This window comes from Mercenaria mercenaria, chromosome 8 (genome assembly GCF_021730395.1).
Source record: "Mercenaria mercenaria strain notata chromosome 8, MADL_Memer_1, whole genome shotgun sequence".
Taxonomy (NCBI): domain Eukaryota; kingdom Metazoa; phylum Mollusca; class Bivalvia; order Venerida; family Veneridae; genus Mercenaria; species Mercenaria mercenaria.
The window spans coordinates 11,006,247-11,028,140 of NC_069368.1; the positions used below are offsets into that span (position 1 = coordinate 11,006,247).

The 21,894-nt window shown below is 33.9% G+C and overlaps 1 protein-coding gene across 3 annotated transcripts in view; it reads right to left on the reverse strand.

Annotated features, from left to right (window-relative positions):
- Nucleotides 1–6,005: 6,005 nt before the first annotated feature.
- Nucleotides 6,006–21,894, reverse strand: part of LOC123523061 (endophilin-A2-like) — a 50,527-nt gene continuing 34,638 nt past the window's right edge. Inside the window, exons 7-11 of one of the 3 annotated variants that reach the window (XM_053549373.1) lie at nt 18,426–18,445; nt 15,024–15,124; nt 13,193–13,296; nt 11,465–11,601; nt 6,006–6,185 (exon numbers count right to left, since the gene is read on the reverse strand). In XM_053549373.1, the coding sequence (XP_053405348.1) occupies nt 6,124–6,185; nt 11,465–11,601; nt 13,193–13,296; nt 15,024–15,124; nt 18,426–18,445 (424 nt within the window). In that variant the 3' untranslated portion in view covers nt 6,006–6,123. The remainder of the gene's footprint in view (nt 6,186–11,464; nt 11,602–13,192; nt 13,297–15,023; nt 15,125–18,425; nt 18,446–21,894) is intronic. The other 2 variants (XM_053549371.1, XM_053549372.1) reach the window with 2 other exon arrangements.

Genomic DNA, 21,894 nt, shown 5'->3' on the forward strand with positions numbered 1-21,894 from the left:
CTGAGGTAAATAACTCATGAAGGACAAAATTCCACAATATGGTGGCAGTATACACGTCAGGCAAAACAAATTACTTCAAATACGTCTAAGGAAGGGAAAACAACAACTTTAACATAGTTAATTGGGAAAAAATCCTACCCCACGTAGCGACCTTCGAACCATTTTCATCTATTTGTTTTAAAATGTGATACACCCCCCCGGGAACCGGGTTCACCTTCATTTTCCGTTCAAAGCATACAATCTTCGCGCATGTTTCCCTTCTTCGCTGGGTCAGAATCTGAAAATAACAACACTTGTCACAGTACATGATGCCGAATTGCAAAAAATTAGAGCTTTAATATTGGTTGTTAATGTTTTTTGCTGTACAAACTATGAATTTTTAAAAAAAAAAGGGAATAGATAAAAAGATGTTTTTTTTAAAAACAATGTGTTTTCTATATTTGACCTCCCTTTTTCATTGCTCGGGCAAAATTTCACATTTATCATTTGAAACTTGCTTTTTAAATATAGTTTATTAAATCAAAAAGATAAAAATACTATTTTGTAGATCTAAATTTCAGGAAAAAAAATAGTCTATAATAATTTATTTAATAAAAAAGTCATCTTTAAAACCCTTTTATGAGATGAAACAATTTTTAAAAAAGGCCATTATTTTAAGGTTGGCCATTCACCCCCATGAACCTTGAAATTGCCATTTTACTTCAGCATATCCCTTTTTAAAGAAATTTCTTAAGTTCTTGCTTTAAATGTAAAATAATTCAATATGACTAAAAAGCTTTAAATCATCACAAAGAAATTTTTTGACGTCGGTCAAAGTGAATTTAAAGGCCCTGTATGCATCAAGAAATACGCTTTCAATTTCCCTGAAAATATTTTACTTTTAACATGTTTTAAACGAAAGTCACAGTACAAATTTTTTGATTAAATTTTCAAAAATACTGAGTTTTATTTGCTTTCTGAAAATTTGCAATAATTTTCGCCCCAAATGAACTCCCGCAGATGTATTTCCATTTCCGCCATGGGGTGTATAAACATGCCTACTATTGGGGCCACTTGCGCAAAAAACAGTTTCCCCAAAATTTGATATAAATTTTTTCAATAAAGAACATATAAAAATCAAAAAAATTCATAGCAAAACATGCTTTTTCACTATTTAACACTGGGCAGTTATAAAAGTCTTCCGAAATAATTTCATAGCTGCGCCCTCGTGAATTTTTACGTGAGTAACCCCCATCTGTATAAATAGTGATAAAGCACTATTTTCTATAAATTATTTTTTGAAAGTTTTTTTTACCCAAATTCTTTACTGCCTCAATAGTTTTTGAAAGGCCCGTCCCCCAATCCCTTAAGCTCACAATATCGCCTTTGTATACTACTTTTTGAAATGTAATATTTTTTAAAAACATTTTCAAAGAAAAAACGTGCACTGTGAAACAAATGTATCTATAACAATTCCTATCCCTTGTTAGAAGACAAAAAAAAAACTCACAGCAGGAGAGCTGATCACTCAGTTGGAGGTATTTTTTTAAGTAATAACAAAATTTTCTACTATACATCAACCTTTCCCTTTAAAAAATTTTTGGGGGAAACAAATCATTCCTTTTAAAAACAAGTGAATAAGTATTGCCATGCAATACAAGTCCCACTGAAGGCCCTAATTTTTTTTTATGATATAAAATAAGAACTGGTATCTGTCAGATGTATAAACAATATTGTACTACAAACAATAGTTATAACATTTAAAAAACACTTTGGGTTAAAATGTATATAAAAAACCCCTTTTTTTCTACTGAAATTTTTTTGGTGATTATAAAAATGTTATCATGTAAGTTTTTTTATAGTAAAAACAAAGGGGAAAATTTAAAAAAAAAAAAAAAAAAAAAAAAAAAAAAAATAATATAATAATTTAAAAAAATGATAATAATAATAATAATATAAATCCACAAGAAAATCTTTACCATAAGAAGGGCAAAAACACCCAAAATTGGGAGTAAAATGCATGTGTACCACTAAAAATGGTCCATTTTTTTCTACCCCCTAATAAAAAAATACAATAAAATCATTTTTAGTAAAAACAAAGGGGCAAATTCAAAAAAAAGGGGGCCTCATGGTGGTGAACATTGGGGCCAATTCCCCTCAAAAACCCTCCAGCATGAAGAAAAATGTTCCGTACAAAGTCACTTTAATTTGACCATTGACCCAAATTACCTTTACCTTAGACCTAGGGACCTGGGTTTTTGCGCTGACAGGCTCATTCAGGGAATTTGTGCCCCGTTCTAAACCGCTTTTTGACAAAGTTTAGACCCGGGCAAAAAAAATCCCCGACCGATTCAAAGTGTGCCTTTAAACCCTTTTAAGCTAGGTACTGGTGTTGCGCATACCTCGTTCATCATGGGGAAAATTTGTGCCCAAATAATATTAAAATCCCTTCTGGGTGCAGGTTAGGAGGACAGGGAAAAAAAATCTGTTACCCTTTTACCCCCAATTTTGACCTTGACCCTTTTTCGGGGTCCAGATTTGCGCATGACACAAAGCCACATGGGGACACTTGTGCTATGATATTAAAATCCCCTTAAAGAAAGCGAGTTTTGGACCGACACGAAACAACCCCGTTACGCTTTTAAAATTTGACGCTAAGGTCCCTTTACTTTGACTAGGGGGCTCAAGTTGTGATGACACTCTCTTTATAGGTACATTTTTTGCCAAGTAATATTAAAAACCCTTTATAGATGGGGGGAGTTTTGGACCGAAGGAAAAACCTTGTTGACCTTTGACCTCCAATTTTGCGACCTTTGCGGGGGGCCGTTTTCGCATGACACGTCTCTCCCCATGGGGAAAAATTTTGCAAGTATATTAAAAACTCTTTATGGAGGGAGAGTTAGGGCCGCACAGAAAAACCCTGTTTTACTTTGACCTCCAATTGTACCCTTTACCTTTGAGCTAGGGTCCCGGGGTTTTCGCTGAACATCATCCATCAGGGAACATTTGTACCCTAATACTAAAATCCTTTCAAGGATGGGAGAGTTGTGACCGGGCAGGAAAAAAGCCCTTTTGACCTTTGACCTCCTATTTTGGCCTTGACCTTTTGGTGGGGGCCCCCTTTGCGCAGACACTCGCCCTCAGGGGGGGGCATTTGTGCCAAAATTATATTAAAAACCCTTCATGGTGACAAGGGAAGGCCGGGCACAAATGTGGGCGAGAAAGCGGAAAAACGGAAAAGACGGAAAAGACTTCTATAGTCCCCAAAAATGGTTTTCAAAGTAGGGGACTAAAAAAACCCTTTAACTGCCGTTTTTGGGATTTTTAAACCAGCACTTCTTAGCCCGTGAGACATGAGAATGTTGCACTTTTAAACCTTTGAAAAGACTCTACTTTTATTTCTTGTTTAATTCTTGCTTACAAAGATCATATAAATTTGATAAATTTTTACTGCTAAAAATACCCGAACCATAGCCAAAAGGAAAATTGCTAAATGATCCTGAAAAAATGAACAAGATTTTCAAAAGAACCAACAAACCTAAGTTTCTGAATAATCATGTAAAATACTGGGTTTCCCCAAAAATTTTGAAAAATATGTAAAAAGCATCACCAAATTTCTTTTTGTCTAAAGGATGCTAAAATGATAAAAATATTTTCGAACCAAGACTTACATGTAAAGAAAAATGTTTATCATGAAAAAGGGCGCTACTGTAAATATTAATATTCGTGGGGGGGAAAATATTTGTGGATTTTGTGGTTTATCAATCCCCAAAATTTAAACCCAAAAAGAATAAAATTCCCCTTTAAATTTTTTTTCAAAAGTTAAAATCCACAATTCATATCCCCCCGAAATTGCCATTTTGACCAAAACAAAGAAATTTCAGCCCTGAAATTAAATGATCTTACAGTATAAAATCGGTTATAAAAATTAAAAAAAAAAATTAATTTTTTTACCCTATTACACTTTAATGAAAATGAAGAGTTTAAATTTTTTTTTAAGTTTTTCAATAACAAAATTGTTCACCCCTTTTTTTTAAAATCGCAGGAAACGTCCAAATATTTATTACTTAAGAATTGAATACCCAATCAGTTTCTACTAATTCGAGTATGAAATTATGGGTGGGCTTTTAGCATACTTTTTACACAACCCCCTTTCACTCGGGAAAAAAATTTACCGCACAAATTTTCTGTAACAAAAACGACAAATCTAAAAAAATATCAAATTTCAGAAAATTTTATAAAATTAAAGTTATAAAAAGTTTTACAATATCTCTAATGCATTTTCATTGCTACATTTAAAAATTAGTAAAAAAAGGCCATATGTCCCTAAATACCACACAAACTTGACCCCTACTTGAATAGACAGCTGAATCACAAATGTAACATTTTATGTTCACAAGAAACATAAAGCAGGTCAAATGCCCCATCGGATAATTTGAGAGGGACTGTACAAGGATGTTAAGACCAAGTTTTATGAAGAACCCCAAGCAGTTACTTGGGGAAAAAGACTGCCTTTAAAACACCAAGCCGAAATTTTAAATATTGTCCCAAAGCAGAAAAAAATTTTCCCAAAAAATTAAATATCAAAAGGTTTTAAATTTAAAAGGGGGAAAAATTGACGAAAAGCATAAACATTATGGCACTTGCTGCTATAACTAGTTTTATAACCCCAAAGGGACATGTAAGTTTTAATTCCATTCTCTTTGTTTTGAGATAGAAACTTGCTTAAAAAAATTTAACCAAATTTCCCAAAAGGGGCCTAATTTGCCCAAAATCATGCCAGAGTTAGGGGCTTGACCAGTGGGGTTAGTAAGATCTAAAAAGAAAAAAAGTTTCAAACCTTATGCCTTTAGAAATATGTTGTACTTTCACACAAAAATTTACCAAATTTTCTAAGTCCAAAAAGGGGGGATAATTTGGGCCAAAAGAAGGGGCCAATTATGGGGCTTTTGCTATCAAAAGTTTTATAACCCAAAGACACATTTAATTTCAAAACAAAATCGCTTATTTTGGAATAATAACTTGCATGTAAAACTTTAACCAAATTTTTTAAGTCTAAAAGGGGGGGTAATTTTCTAAAAAAAAGTTCGAGTTATGGGTCTTGACCCAGGAGGTTGGTATTGATCTAGAAAAAGAAAAATGTTCCAAAAATATATCCTTTTAGAAATAGCTGTATGTATTGCACCCAAAAATTTTAACCGAATTTCAAAATCCCAAAAGGGGGCTAAATTTTTCCCCAAAAAAAAGTCAGATTATGGGACTTTCTGCATCAAATAGTTTTTAACCCGAAACACATTGAAGTTTCAAATCAATACTATTAGTTTTTGGGATAGAACTTGCATGAAAAACTTTACCCCAAAAATTTTCTAAGTCCAAAAGGGGGGAAAAATTTTCTCAAAATCATTCAGATTTTGGGGCTTTACCAAAAGGTTTGGGAAACTAGAAAAAGAAAAAATAAATTTCAAAGCTATATGCCTTTTAAATTTATGGTGTATGTATTGCATGCAAAAACTTAACCAAAGGGGGACGGCGCGTCACGCCGGGGGAGAAATAGAAACTACTTCAAAGCGGGTAAAAACATTAAGTTTTAAATTTTTGTTTTAAGCTTAGCGGCCCCTTGAAGGGACAAATGCCTCCCTAAGAAAATAACCTCTGAAATTTAAAAGAATCTTCAGCCAAACTGAAGAAGATAATACAGCACTTTAAAAGAAAAAGTTATTCAAAGCATTTCAATTTCATTTTTAAAGGGCCCCAAACTAACAAATTCAGAAAGGACCTTATAAGAGCTACAGATCATTTTTACGAAGATCTATATGTTGTTCTAAAAAATCATTTAAAAGTTTTTCATATTAACTGTCGGACATTTGGCCCATTTGAATAAAAGAGAGAAACCTTCAAATTTGGGGGTAATTTTTTGTCCTTTTTCAAAAAGTACATGATGGCGGGGCCCAGATCATCTGCCCTTACTAACAGCTCAACCTTGAACCTTTGGTTCAGGTGAGCTAAAAACATGAGTGACCTGCATGCACTCAGATATATGTCCATACCTCAAACTTAATATACAGAAGCCATGTGCTTTTATGTTCATTATACAAGATCTGAGCATTCAGTGACATGGTTATTTTCAAATCTAAATCAACATAATCATAATACTCTACTGTAATTAGAACCATGCTGTTTTATGAAATACATACTTGTTTCTTCAACTGTTCAGTAAAATAAAAAAAAACATGTTTTTTTTCCGTGAATTCCCCCCCCATTATTCTTACGGGGGAAAAAATTCCCTGGACCCAAAAACCCTCATTTTATTAAAAGTCTTTATCGAAATAACCAAATTTTGTCTTTAACCTTCACCCTGCTAAATTTTTAAAATGGACGGGGCCTCATTCATTTTGGGGAGTACATTTATTATTTGAGGGGTCAATGAAAAATTTTCTGACGAACATGAACAAAGCAGACCAGATCACCCACAGATGTGTGGGGAAGTCGGTTCCTGGCCACAAAGGGGAATCATTTGTGCCAGCAGGCTAAAGGGTTAAAACTTCATCACTGAACAAAATCTGAATTTTTAAAAACAAACACTGCTTATTTTAAAAAAAAAAATTCTAGATAAATTTTCCATAAATTATAAATAACTTTCATTTCAATGGGAAATTTGCATTAGTTTAAGGGAAAACATTTAAGTGGATCTATTTCTAAAAAAACTATTCTAGTTTTTTATAAACAGTGGTTGACTTTTTTAACCTTCTTGTCTAACGGGAAGACTTACAAAACTTCCCGGGAATAATAAATTTTTCAATTAAAAAAATTTTAAAAAAATTTTCAATCTAAAAAGGGGAGACTTTTAAACAAAAAATATAAATGTTACCTACAAACAGCTTGAATTATTGCACATAACTAAACAAATTATCAAAAAATCCAAAAAGGGAATAATTTAAATTTAAAAAAAACCCAAAGGTTTTCTAATTGATTATTTAATCGGTCTGATGAGTGTTATTTTAAATTTCAACCCAAAATACAAAGTTGTTCAGGATACAGCTTAGTAATTTCTGCAAACTTAAACCAAATTTTCTTAAGTTGAAACGGGCCCTAAATTTAATAAAATTCATCCCAAAAATGAATTACTTATTTAAGGACTAGAACCCCTTTTGTAAAGTTTCTCAAAACATTCAACATTACGAGACATGAATTGACACAAAAATTTAACCCCAAGGAACAAAGCGAGCAACACCCCTGTGGTGGAATATTCCACATTCTTTGAAATAGTCAAACTAAAAATAAATAAAACAAAACATTTTTATTCCCCCAGGGCAAGTTACTATATATTTTAATAACTTCCTTTGATTTCATCCAATAATGCTTTTAGTTCATTTCAAATTTTCCCAAAAGTATAAAAGATGTTTTGTCTAAATCTAATTTAATTTCAAAGGGCCTTTTTTAAAAAATATTTTAAAGTCTGTTGTTTTAATTGTTCTTTTTACAAAATTTTTTTCCAGACATTTTACTCATTTTGTTTCAGAAAGAAGCAGATTTTCGACAAAAAGGAACAAAAACCCTGGGTCACTGGTTTTAAAGAGAAAGAAATTGATTTTATTGCTTAGAAGTATACAAACTGAAAAAAAATGCACAAAAAAAGCATTTAGCTTGCTTGAAAAGCCATCATAGGGCTTTGCAACCGCTGGTCCAGCCAGCCTGGCATCTGGCATCTGGCGGATCCATGCTGTTTTTTAACTTTTCTCTAATTGCAATAGGCTTAAAACAAAGCATGGACCCGGACCAACGCGGAAAACGTAGGTGGGTTTTGGGTCCATTTGGGCGAAAAAGCACAAAAGTTGGTTTTTTCTGGCCGGTCATTTTTTTCCCAAAAGTAAACATGACCTTTTAACATTGTGTTTTTTCTATCTATTTATTTTTTTTGGGTTTTTTGGCGCACCAACACATATAGGTTATATGGCCCAAAAAAGGGCACAATTTTTTGGGTTCCCCATCTCTTTCATGAAATAAAAAAACAGGGATGGGAATCAAAATTTGCATACCCGCTGGGAAAACAGAGTTTAAACAAAAACCCAAATGTTAAGACCCTATTATGCCTTTAGATCAGCAATGGTAAGGAGTGGTTCCAATTCTTTTTATACACAATCGTCCCAGACCCCAGGGGGGTTTTCCTATCGACATCCATAACATTAACCCCAGGGGATTGAAATCATGACTGTGAAATGTTTTTACTGCTCTTCTATTTTGCATCCAAACAAAACGCGAAAATGTTACAAAGAAAATGAACACATACTTCATAACAAATCTTCACACAGATTTTTTTTCAAGTAAGTACTCAATCTGAAATTGGGCTTTTTGTTAAAACTCCAAGCAAAACTTTAGAAACTTTTCAAAAATTATTTGGCACTCAGACTCTTGGGAAAAAACAATAAGGGGGATACTTCTAAATTTTTCAAGGAAAAAAAAATTGCTTTAAATGTACTTATTTACAGCAAAGAACAAACAAGAGCTGTATTATGCTGACAATTTGAAAGTCCAGTAAGGACCATGACTCTTATTACAGTTAGTCAGGACTCACATAATTGAGTCATTTTATCACAATTGATACAACAAGAGCTGTCCGTAAGACAGCCAAGCTCGACTATTCGAAATATTGTCACAGAAGCAGGAAATTATTACCCAAAATGTTAAATATCAAAAGAGTTTTAAGTTCGAAAGGGGACATAATTTGACCAAAATACATATCAGAGTTATGGGACTTGATGTTATCAACTAGTTTTATAACCCCGAAGAAACATGTTAAGTTTCAATTCAATATCTGCATTAGTTTTGGGGATAGTAACTTGCATGTTAAACTTTAACCAGAATTTTCTAAGTCCAAAAGGGGGCATAATTTGCTCAAAATACATGTTAAGAGTTATGGAACTTGACCCAGTGAGGTTGGTAATTGACCTTGAAAAAGAATAAATAAGTTTCAAAGCTATATGCCTTTTGGTAATAGCCGTATGTACTTGCACGCAAAACTTTAACCAGGATTTTCTAAGTCCAAAAGGGGGCATAATTTGCCCAAAATACATGTCAGAGTTATGGGACTTGGTGCTATCAACTAGTTTTATAACCCCGAAGACACATGTGAAGTTTCAATTTAAAATCTGTAGTAGTTTTGGAGATAGTTACTTGCATGTAAAACTTTAACCAGAATTTTCTAAGTCCAAAAGGGGGTATAATTTGCCCAAAATACGTGTCAGAGTTATGGAACTTGACCCAGTGAGGTAGGTAATTGACCTAGAAAAAGAAAAAATAAGTTTCAAATCTATATGCCTTTTAGTAATAGCTGTATGTACTTGCACGCAAAACTTTAACCAGGATTTTCTAAGTCCAAAAGGGGGCATAATTTGCCCAAAATACATGTCAGAGTTATGGGACTTGACCCAGTGAGGTAGGTAATTGATCTAGAAAAAGAAAAAATAAGTTTCAAATCTATATGCCTTTTAGTAATAGCTGTATGTACTTGCACGCAAAACTTTAACCAGAATTTCTAAGTCCAAAAGGGGGCATAATTTGGCCAAAATGAAGGTCAGAGTTATGGGACTTGGTGCTATCAACTAGTTTTATAACCCCGAAGACACATGTGAAGTTTCAATTCAATATCTGCATTAGTTTTGGAGATAGTAACTTGCATGTAAAACTTTAACCAGAATTTTCTAAGTCCAAAAGGGGGCATAATTTGCTCAAAATACATGTCAGAGTTAAGGGACTTGACCCAGTGAGGTAGGTAATTGATCTAGAAAAAGAAAAAATAAGTTTCAAATCTATATGCCTTTTAGTAATAGCTGTATGTACTTGCACACAAAACTTTAACCAGAATTTTCTAAGTCCAAAAGGGGGCATAATTTGGCCAAAATACATGTCAGAGTTATGGGGCTTGACCCAGTGAGGTAGGTAATTGATCTAGAAAAAGAAAAAATAAGTTTCAAATCTATATGCCTTTTAGTAATAGCTGTATGTACTTGCACGCAAAACTTTAACCAGAATTTTCTAAGTCCAAAAGGGGGCATAATTTGGCCAAAATGAAGGTCAGAGTTATGGGACTTGGTGCTATCAACTAGTTTTATAACCCCGAAGACACATGTGAAGTTTCAATTCAATATCTGCATTAGTTTTGGAGATAGTAACTTGCATGTAAAACTTTAACCAAAATTTTCTAAGTCCAAAAGGGGGCACAATTTGCTCAAAATACATGTCAGAGTTATGGGACTTGACCCAGAGAGGTTGGTAATTGACCTAGAAAAAGAATAAATAAGTTTCAAAGCTATATGCCTTTAAATGATAGCTGTATGTACTTGCATGCAAAAACTTAACCAAGGTGTGACGCCGACGCCGACGCCGACGCCGACGCCAGGGTGAGTAGAATAGCTAGACTATTCTTCGAATAGTCGAGCTAAAAATCAAAATTCTATTACAGCAATGATAAAAATATTCAGGCTAAAAATCCCTCAAATTTTCTAAGTAAAAACAAGACTACAACCTGTATTAATTTCAACTAAGAGTTAACGAACTTTATTAACCCTTAGCCTGCTGGCGGCAAGGGATTCTGCCTTTGCGACCAGTGCAGACCAAGATCAGCCTGCACATCCGTGCAGTCTGATCATGGTCTGCACTGTTCGCCATTCAGTCAGTATCTTTTTGGTAAGCACCCCTTTTAAAAGTTAATGGTACTGTCCAAATTGAAAGATGGACAAGTTCATTATAGAAATTTAGCAGGATAAGGGTTAAGTAAACACATCTGATGACTAGGAAGCTTTGTGTGCATTTTAACCCTTAGCATGCTGGACATCATTATGCCTTTGTGAACAATGTAGATCTTGATCACGCTGCAACTCCGTGCAGTCTGGTCAAGATCAGCACTGTTCACTATTCAGTCAGTATCTTTTTGGTAAGCACCCCTTTTATTAGTTAATGGTATTGTCCAAATTCAAAGACGGACAAGTTCATTATAGAAATTTAGCATGGTAAGGCTTAAATCAAAATTACAAAGGTGTTACTACGATACAGCTTGACAGTCAGTTGCAAGCAAAGCTTGAACCCAATTTTCTATCTCGAACAAAGGCTGCTGCAATTTAATTTAAATTCAGCCAGGCATTGTTTTACTTTAGTTTGATGATAGGAAAGTCCTATGTTAAGTTTCAGGCTTATACATGCAACAGCAATTTCAAATTTGGCTTTATGCACAAAACTTGAGCCAAAACCTGAAACTGATGCTGACGCCCAGAGGAGCAGAACAGCTCTAAATATTCTTCGAATAGTTGAGCTAAAAATACAAATCAAACTTCAATGAGTATCATTTCTTAAATACTAAAACTTATCGCAATCTGAAACATAGCAAAACATTCAGTACACATAGTTCGGAAAAGCTAATAGTATGCAGAAATATGCATTAAATTATAAGGTACTGGGTTAGACTAAGAACAAAGGGAGATAATTTACTTACTGGTAGCATAAGCTGGTGCACTGTTGAAATTGTAACTTCCACTGTCACTGTCATCAAAGGGTGATGGGCTTCTCTTAAATGACCCCACACGTTTTGGAATATGATCAGATTTTGGTCTAGAAGCAGCCTCATTTCGTCTTTAAAACCAGAAAATATTACGTAATATATGCTGAAGTCAGCTATTTAATTTGTTGAGAATGAAATCTAGGTTTATACAAATTATAAATCAATTTAATTACATATTTTTTTTGATCTTTGAACGTAAGTATTTCTCTTTGTTGTAAATGGCAACTCTGTGGATACTATGGACATCATGGGTCAAATCACAGAATATTCATTAGATACTGTGGACATCATGGGTTAAATCACAGAATATTCATTGGGTACTGTGGACATCATGGGTTAAATCACAGAATATTCATTGCGTACTGTGGACATCATGGGTCAAATCACAAAATATTCATTAGATACTGCGGACATCATGGGTTAAATCACAGAATATTCATTGGGTACTGTGGACATCATGGGTTAAATCACAGAATATTCATTGCGTACTGTGGACATCATGGGTCAAATCACAAAATATTCATAGGATACTGTGGACATCATGGGTTAAATCACAAAATATTCATTGGGTACTGCAGACATCACGGGTTAAATCACAGAATATTCATTGCATACTGTGGACATCATGGGTCAAATCACAGAATATTCACAGGATACTGTGGACATCGTGGGTTTAATCACAGAATATTCATTGGGTACTGCGAGATCATGGGTTAAATCACAGAATATCCATTGGATACTGCGAGATCATGGGTTAAATCACAGAATATCCATTGGATACTGCAAGATCATGGGTTAAATCACAGAAAACCCACTGGATACTGTAGACATCATGGGTTAAATTATAGTTTATTAGATACTGTGGACATTTTGGGTTAAATCAGAATATACATTGGATACTGCGGACATCATGTGTTAAATCACAGAATACCCATTGCATACTGTGGACATCATGGGTTAAATCACAGAATATCCATTGGATACTGCGAACATCATAGGTTAAATCAGAATATTTATTGGATACTGCGGACATCATGGGTTAAATCACAGAATACCCATTGGATACTGTGGACATCATGGGTTAAATCACAGAATACCAATTAGATACTGTGGACATCATGGGTTAAATCACAGAATATTTATTGGATACTGCGGACATCATGGCTTAAATCACAGAATACCTATTGGATACTGCGGACATCATGGGTTAAATCACAGAATACCCATCGGATACTGCAGACATCATAGGTTAAATCAAAATATTTATTGGATACTGCAGACATCATGGGTTAAATCACAGAATACCCATTATATACTGTGGACATCATGGGTAAAGTCAGAATATTCAATGGATACTGCGGACATCATGGGTTACAACACAGAATACCTATTGGGTACATTTATTAGACTATTATACAACAGTTTTACCGAGATTTGACTATTATGTTACGAACAGTTTTATCTAGATTTGACTGTTATTTAACACAGTTTTATCTAGATTTGACTGTTATGTAACACAGTTTTATCTAGATTTGACTGTTATATTACAAATAGTTTTACCTAGATTTGACTGTTAATGTTACAAAAAGTTTTACCTAGATTTGACTGTTATGTAAATTACTATTTACCTTGATTTTACTGTTACTAAAAATACAGACTTACCTTGATTCAATAGTTTCACCGAGGTCCTGCAGGATGTCCAGAGCTTGACGATGGTACTCTGTTTGGGCCTCAATAAATGACTGTAACTGTGCTATTTGCTCAACCTGTAACATAAAATATAACCTCCATGTTGTAAAGATATGAAATAAACTTCGAATTTACTTATTCATACACTGGACAAAAAAGCTGACTAGTAATTTGCTATTTTGCAAATATCTTAAAATATTACTGAAAATATGGTTTTTTTTGAGATTTAGAATAACATAAGAGCAATATTTAATTAATGACATTTTTTAAAAAAAAAAAAAGATCGAACTGTCATAATATAAATTTACTCATCTTATTATTTCAACCAAATAATTATGTACTATAATGTAAAAAATTAACAAACTAGCAAAACTTGTTACTACAGGTTTTTAACATGCCCTTTCAAAAAATAGCATTTAATATATGTGTGCTATGTCACTATTTTGTTAGCAAAAAAAAAATTCACCTCTGTATTCTTATAAAGGTATTCATATTTTTTTTTATAAAAACACACGAGCGGATCCAGCGGGGGGTCAGGGGGTCTAGCAGCCCCCCCCCCCCCCCCCCCCCGCCAAGAATTTTCAAAATTAATGGTGAAAACTTTTAAAGCTGCACAGTTGAACAAACAGTACAAAAATCATATTATAATGTACTGTGGCTGCGGGCACCGTTAATCCAAACAATATTTGCTGTGTATAATACTATTGTAAAATCAATTCAAGAATAAATGAATTCGCTGCACTCTCACAGTTGAGCAAACAGCACAAAATTCATATTATAATGTGCTGCGGCACCAAGAATCCAAACATAACTTGCTGTGTATCGTATTCAAGGATAAATGAACTCATCTAGAATGGTACACCCCTATATCTAATGGTGATTTAAAATGGTATATTCGATACTGGAATGGTATTTACTCCATACTATGTTTAACATGACGTAACAGTCTGAGTATGTGTCTTGCACCGGTTACACTGTGCGAAGATATTATTTCATCCAATAAGTCGCTTTGAATTTCATTTTCTTGCACACTTGTAATTAGTGATGTGCGAGCCGGCACAAATAGGTAAACTGCATAGAGCTGTTCATGAGAAAATTTGCAAAATAATACTGGATTTCTTATTTTCGACGTGATGATTAAATTTTTGATGGGATTCAGATTCTTGTTTTCTTTTTTACTCTAAAACACTCAAAATTTGCTTTCCTTGACCCTAAGAAACAAAAATTTTACGGGGGACACCCCCTCCCGCACCTACCCCCAATTGGAAACCCCTGGCAAAAAAATCCTGGATCTGTCCCTGACACAGCACTTACTTTTTTCTGTATTTCTATGACTTTATAAAAACAGAGTGGTAATAAATGAATAAAATCAAAATATTTCGGGATCTGGTAATTTTGAAATTTTGATATGATCAACATGTTAATCTTCATATAATTTATATCTTAAAAACAAGAGCTGTCATGAATGCCACCCATGATGGCCAGTCCCATTTTCAGTCTCAAGGTGAATTTGACCTTGCCCTTTAACCTTCTAACCCCCAACACAATAAGTTTAAAAGTTCAGGGTCAAATGAATCTTAAGTCAGGGCCTAATGAGAAGAAACCGTTTTCAAATTTCAGCCTTGACCTTTGACCTATTGAACTCAAAAGCAATATATATCTTCCACAAGTGGTGCTTACTCTTTCTTAAGCTGTATACTGCCTTAAGAGTCCATAAATTGAAAATGTTGATGGAAGGACAGACAACACCATTCCAAAATTAGTCCTGTCTTTTTTGTCAAAACAGGCATATAAAAACTCTTACATCATTCTCCAGTAGGTTAAACATTGCAGTTTCCGCAAGTTGCTTCGACTCCTCAAACTTCTCTTCAGCTAAACGCAAATCTTCATCTGTGATTGCCGAACCTGTGATAAAAGACATTTCAAATAAAATGCATGATATATCTTGTGACATAAAATAAAACAACTGGAGAATCATTACAACTAATTCTCAGGTAAGACATGTAAAATTTGTGAGAGATCTGCTTTAATGAAGTTAGATTCATGTCTTGACCTGCATACAATTTCTCCAGAATATGATGTATAAAAAATGATTATGTTTGTGAAAAAAGCACATTTTTCAAGCAACAATATTAGTTAATATTGGAAAAAAACATGTTTTAAATGCAAATGGTTTAATAAACAGTTCACAAAGCATTATATAGTAATGCTTCTTTTACACAGATAGATACATGATGCATTTATTACAATTCACAAATAAGAAAACATGACATACCAATACAGTCAAGCCAACAACTGAGCATCATAATTATCTTTTTAAAGTTAAATATGTGTTTTATTTATCTCTTGTATGAATAAAATTACTTGTAAACATGAAAATGTGTTTAAAACTATTTAAAAATAACTGCATATCATGCATTCATGCAAAATTACTTTAAACTCCTATCTCCCAAGTAACTAACAAAAACATTAATTCCCAATTATGCAAGTCAGAATTCAGAAATAAACTATGATACCTTTTTAAAAGAATTGTCCTGCCAACCGACATTAGCAAAGCATTTTCATATACTAGTAAATCACCAATTGAAGTTGGAGTGGCATTTTCAGGACTATGTAATTCAAGTACTGGAGTACTTTTTTTTGCTTTTTTTTCTGGAGCTCGAACTTGCAAGATTTTGAATCATTTATTGAATGTAATCCTGTGTTAAAATGATAAATTCAGGAATTTTACTCAGTATTATCTTCATCCACATATTCATACCCACTTCAGGGCAGAAATAACTATCCTTTTTACCAGTTCAATAAAAGTTGTTAAGCAATATTTTCAGTTTCTCAGACGAGACAAAAATTAAAAATAGTTAAAATGTGTGCTGTTACAAATAATCATGCTCTCGATTAGCGACAAATTCAAGTTTACAAAATTTGAACAATACAGGGGCCATAACCCAACCCAAGGATAACTTAATTAGCAAACTAAGAAGGTACATCTCTGCTGTTTCTTTGAATTTGTGCCAAAATTTAAATAATAGTAAAGAACTTTTCTATATTATTTTTAACATGCTGCATATAGCAAAACAAAAGTAAGTCCTTACTTTGTTTCGAAGAGCTATATTTCATGCAAAAATGTACCACACATACTGAATATATGTTCTTGATATAATTTAGAGTGCCAAAATGTCACAAACCACACTGGTCATAGCAGTTTACTTAAAACAACTGTAATACATCTCTCCCTTCTCCCATTCCCCCCTCCACAAAGAGGTCAAAGAAAAAATGTGACCCTTTCAAGTCAAAGTTCAAAGCAGCTAGTCCCTGTTATTTCCTTTGAAGCTTAGAAGTCCACACATTGACTAACAATAGTGTGCAACCTACTTTTTTGACCAATCAGAGCTAGTTATTTTTTAAAAAATGTGGCTTCTTATTCCTGAAGACCAATGTGACTGTAGCAATAATTTTCGAACAGCTCTACACGCTGAAGAGCATTGACACTACTGACTCTGTAATTCTGATTGGTCAAATGTAGATTTCACACTATGTCAGATAGAGTCCATGAAGAAAATTCTTCGAGAAAAAGAAACCTCGGCCGGTCACTCCCTATCGGTTTCTTTTTCACGAAGAATTCACTTCATACATGGAAAGCTGTTATATCTCTGTCTTAAGAAAAATTAACTCCACTTCAAGTATTTGTATGTTTTGCAGTAGACAGGAATTTAATTTTACACTAAAATAGGAAATATTATGAATCTAAAAATAAGTTGGTCCATTTTCTGAAAATCTTTCATTAGTTTGAGTCACTATTCCAGGTCACCTGGTATTTTGACATGGATTAATTGTGTGCTATAAGCAACTTGTGCAATGTCACTGCAATCTAATATCAAGCTTCTGCTGTTACAAAAGATTTAAATTAAGACTAATATTTTGTAGAATTATTTCAGATATTATAGGCAACTGACAGATATTACTTTATGATTGACGAAAAGATTGCTGAATTGAAATTGCAGCTTTTTTTCTGGTATTAGTTTGACAAGACCATTATATCAGGAACATGATTATATTTTTCCCTGATTTTTCTCACTTTTTTGCCAGTATAATAATTGCTTTACATATTGGCCTAAACAGTAGGAACAGAAATTAGGGATGAGAAAAATAATTATTTTTACAAATTTTAAGGGTGTCCCAAAACTTAGGGACAAACATAGACAAAATTAATACTGTATTTAATTTAACTAAATCATTTTCCAATATTTTCAATAATACAAATATTTCAACTTCTTGCATAAGAAAGTAGAGTTACAACTTCAAGCTGAAATTAGACATTTACCAATTTCTTGAAGTAAAAAGCTGCGTGAGATTTCTTACAAAACAAATAAGAAACAATTATCCATTCAACTTGTTTATACAGTGCTGTCCCATAACCAAAACGAAACATGTCATTATAAATATAGGCATGCTAAATATTCTCTGTATCTTGTATGGTGTACATACGACAACATTATTGCCTACATCCAATTTTCAAAGGGACAAAACTGCATCAGTTAAATATATCTGTTGCTAACCTTCAGCCTGCTGGCGGCAAGACAGTAGTGCCTTTGCAACCAGCACAAACCAAGATCAGCCTGCACGGATCATGGTCTGCACTGTTCGCTATTCAGTCAGTAAATTTTCAGTGAACACCCCTTCGAATTATAAATGGTACTGCCAAAATTGAATGATAGACCAGTCCATTTTAGAAATTTAGCAGGCTAAAGGCTAAAATGAGATCAGTACCTGAGGCTATCAGCATATTCTGTACCAACAGCCTTGTATTTCTTTCTTTTGGTAACTGTTTTCTTAGAATTATACTACTGATTCAAACATTTCCCAAACTGCTTAAAGAGTTTAATCAAATTGTGTATGTATAACCTCTTGTTTCTGAAAATCATTCACAAATTTCTATAAAAAATTTGAAGAAGACTGCGGAGAGATCTTTGAAACTCAAAATTCTATTCTTCATCTAATCCTTATAGGTCCTCCATCTTAACCCTATCCATTTTTTCATCTTTTTATTTTTCTTTCTTTCCATAAACATAAATACTCTTCAAGCTGTAAGTAAGAAAACAACCATATTTGAAGAAAATAGCACCATCCATTCCCTGCATGCCCTTATATGGAAATATCAGTTAATTATCACATAGATGTAGATGATAATGTTGTTTGACTACTTTACCTCCAGCACGAGTACCCTCTGTGTGCAAAACAATAACAAACAGTGTCTTAGAGTACAAGGTTTATTTACATTTATTGTAGGCTAATTGTAAAACTACTGTATCCATCTATCCACTTATATGAAAATACAATGATTTTACAATCAACCCACAAAACTGCATGCTAAGTTTTAATGTCACTAACTAGGACAAGCCACTAGAGACTGAAAACACTTTAAGTATACTAATGTAATGAACATAATTATTGTTATAAGAAAGATGGAATAAGAGAAATACATATGACTGTCATTTTCAAGACAAAATGAATTTCACAACACACAGAACAGAAGAATGTACACAAATAAAGACAACTGTAGACAAATAAAGGCTTCAACATTTACTCTTAATACTAGGACCACCCATGGCCCACCCAGTATGACCATGGCCTTTGAGTTAGGGAGAGGGGTTTGCACTTGATATTCTGTCTCATTGAGCCAAATATTTCTGCCAGCATGAGGCATGTAGTCTCAGAGAATATGTTTTATGTAAATTCTGTAAATTATGTAAACAAGATTTTATTGATATACACATTCTGTGTCATTATGAATAAGACTGGTGAAGATATTATGAAGTGTAAACATAGTGCATTTATAACTTTTTCCTTCTGAGACCCATTACTCCACCAAACATTAATCAACTAAAAATACCATTAACATACACCCAAATAGACTTGGCAGTAATCAATCCTATAAATTCTAATTCAAATGTAGGCAGTAGAATTGGAGAAGTAGGAGAAGAAGTCCAGACAATCTTTATCAAAAATGACCTTTAAGAGGCTATAACTCCACAATAAATCTATCAAAAAGAAAATGCCAAAGACATGTAAAACTAGCAACGGTACTGAACCATTCCACAAAAGTTGGTTAAAATCTCCAAAGTAGTTTTAGAGAAGTAGTTCAGACAAACATTTGTGACAGACAGACAGACCAACATCACAAAATCAATATATTGGGGAGATATATTAAAACCTAGAGTGCTGATGTCAAAAAGACAACAATGTCAAATCCATTATTTGTTAAAGCAACACCTCAATGTCTGGAACATTTCAACAAATCAAACAAAAAAACCTGCATACAAGTCAATTTTAGTTAGAGCAAAGACATCATATTACTAATGAACCCTTAGTTTGACCTTGACCCTTGATATAGGTGCCTCGGTTGGACAGTCCCACTCACACTGGCAAACATTTCTGCCAAATAAAAAAGACTACTCCATGCATATTAAAGCTATGACCCAAACAGGCTCTAAAATGACCTTTGACCCCTAAGTGTAACCTTCACCATTGACACAGGAGTCTTGGATTTGTGCATGATACTCTGACTCACTGATGCAAACATTGCTGCCAAAGAAAAGAAGATTTTTTCATGCATGTCCAAGTTATGGCCACTTTAAATTGATCTTTGTCTTATGTGACCTTGACCTTTGAGATATGGACCAGGCATTTGCATGCGAGATTCTGTTTCATTCAGATCCCCACCTCTATCTGCAATTCCTAAGTGTGACCTTGATTTTTTAGACTGAGAGCTGGGGTTTGCACATGACATATTCTTTCATTTAGGTAAAATAGTTATTCCAAATAGAGAAAAATGCTCAACATGTCAAAGTCATTGTCCAAACAAAATCTGATGGACACACTTACGCAAATACACAAAACCGTCATTTGGACAACTAAGCCCAGCTCATCGCATGTGGGCGCAACCTTAACCAAGGAAAGACAAATACAAGGTGCTATAAGATTATACTTTTAATACTAAATTTATTTTGCAACTATTTTGTTAGAAAATACTGGACAATACCAGCTCCAAATATGCAAAGTTGTGACCAACGTTTACAATAAAATGTAAAAAGGTAGGCAGCAAAGAAGCTCACAAAAGTATATATATATACACAGCATTGGTTGCTTCTGCGCTCAGTTTTAAAATTGACCAATGAGCTGGCTGCATTTTAAGAGTGGTCTCTAAATTCAATTTTAAAAATCTTGCAGCCTCCTATCTCATTGCATTAAACATTCTCAAAATTCAGAAAAAGTTAAGAGTCCATCATAGGATTAATTTTCCATGTTGTAAGTAAACTTTCTGAGACAACATACACATGCAATAAACGAAAGCCTGTCACTCCAAACGAAATGAAAATATGGTCACAATGGCATTATAGCATTCCAAAAACTTGAAAACAACATACATATATAATACAGAAACTGCAATATTTCACAATAATGGTCCAAAAATTAAGTAAACAAAAAAAAATTAACAAAGAAAAGCATCGATATGACTGTGTCTGTTATGAACATGTACATTTTGTACTATACCTTCTGAAGAAAGCATGAAGAAGAGAAAATATGGAATTTGAACAAGAGACAAAGGATAAAAGGATAAAATGAGCTGCACCATGAGAAAACCAACAAAGTGTGTTTGCGACCAGCATGGATCCAGACCACCCTGAGCATTCGCGCAGTCTGGTCAGGATCCATGCTGTTCACTTTCAAACCCTATTGCAATTAGAGAAATCATTAGCGAACAGCATGGATCCCAACCAGACTGTACGGATGCGCAGGCTGGTCTGGATCCATGCTGGTCGCAAAGCTGCTATGTTGGTTTTCTCATGGTGTGGCTCAAATACTGTTACATTTCATACAAATCAAGAGTCTTTATCTTAAAAAATGTTACAACTAAACATGTAACAATACAACAAGAACAAGAAGTATCTTTAAACAAGAGGACCATGATGGTCCTGAATCGCTCACCTATCCCCACATGACCCAGTGTGCAACTGAGTATGACGTCGTTATTTCTATTATTTGACATAGTGACCTAGTTTTTGAGCACATGTGACCTAGATATCATCAAGATAAAAAATTCTGACCAATTTTCATGAAGATCCATTGAAAAATATGGCCTCTAGAGAGGTCACAAGGTTTTTCTATTATTTGACCTAATGACCTAGTTTTTGAAGGCACGTGACCCACTTTTAAACTTGACCTAGATATCATCAAGGTGAACATTCTCACCAATTTTCATGAAGATCTCGTGAAAAATATGGCCTCTAGAGAGGTCACAAGGTTTTTCTATTTTTCGACCTACTGACCTAGTTTTTGACCGCACATGACCCAGTTATGAACCTGACCTAGATATCATCAAGCTGAACATTCTCACCAATTTTCATGAAGATCCATTGAGAAATATGGCCTCTAGAGAGGTCACAAGGTTTTTTCTATTTTAGACCTACTGACCTAGTTTTTGACCCCACAGGACCCAGTTTCGAATTTGACTTAGATATCATCAAGATGAACATTCTGACCAATATTCATGAAGATCTCATGAAAAATATGGCCTCTAGAGAGGTCACAAGGTTTTTCTATTTTTAGATCTACTGACCTAGTTTTTAACCCCACATGACCCAGTTTCGAACTTGACCTAGATATCTTCAAGGTAA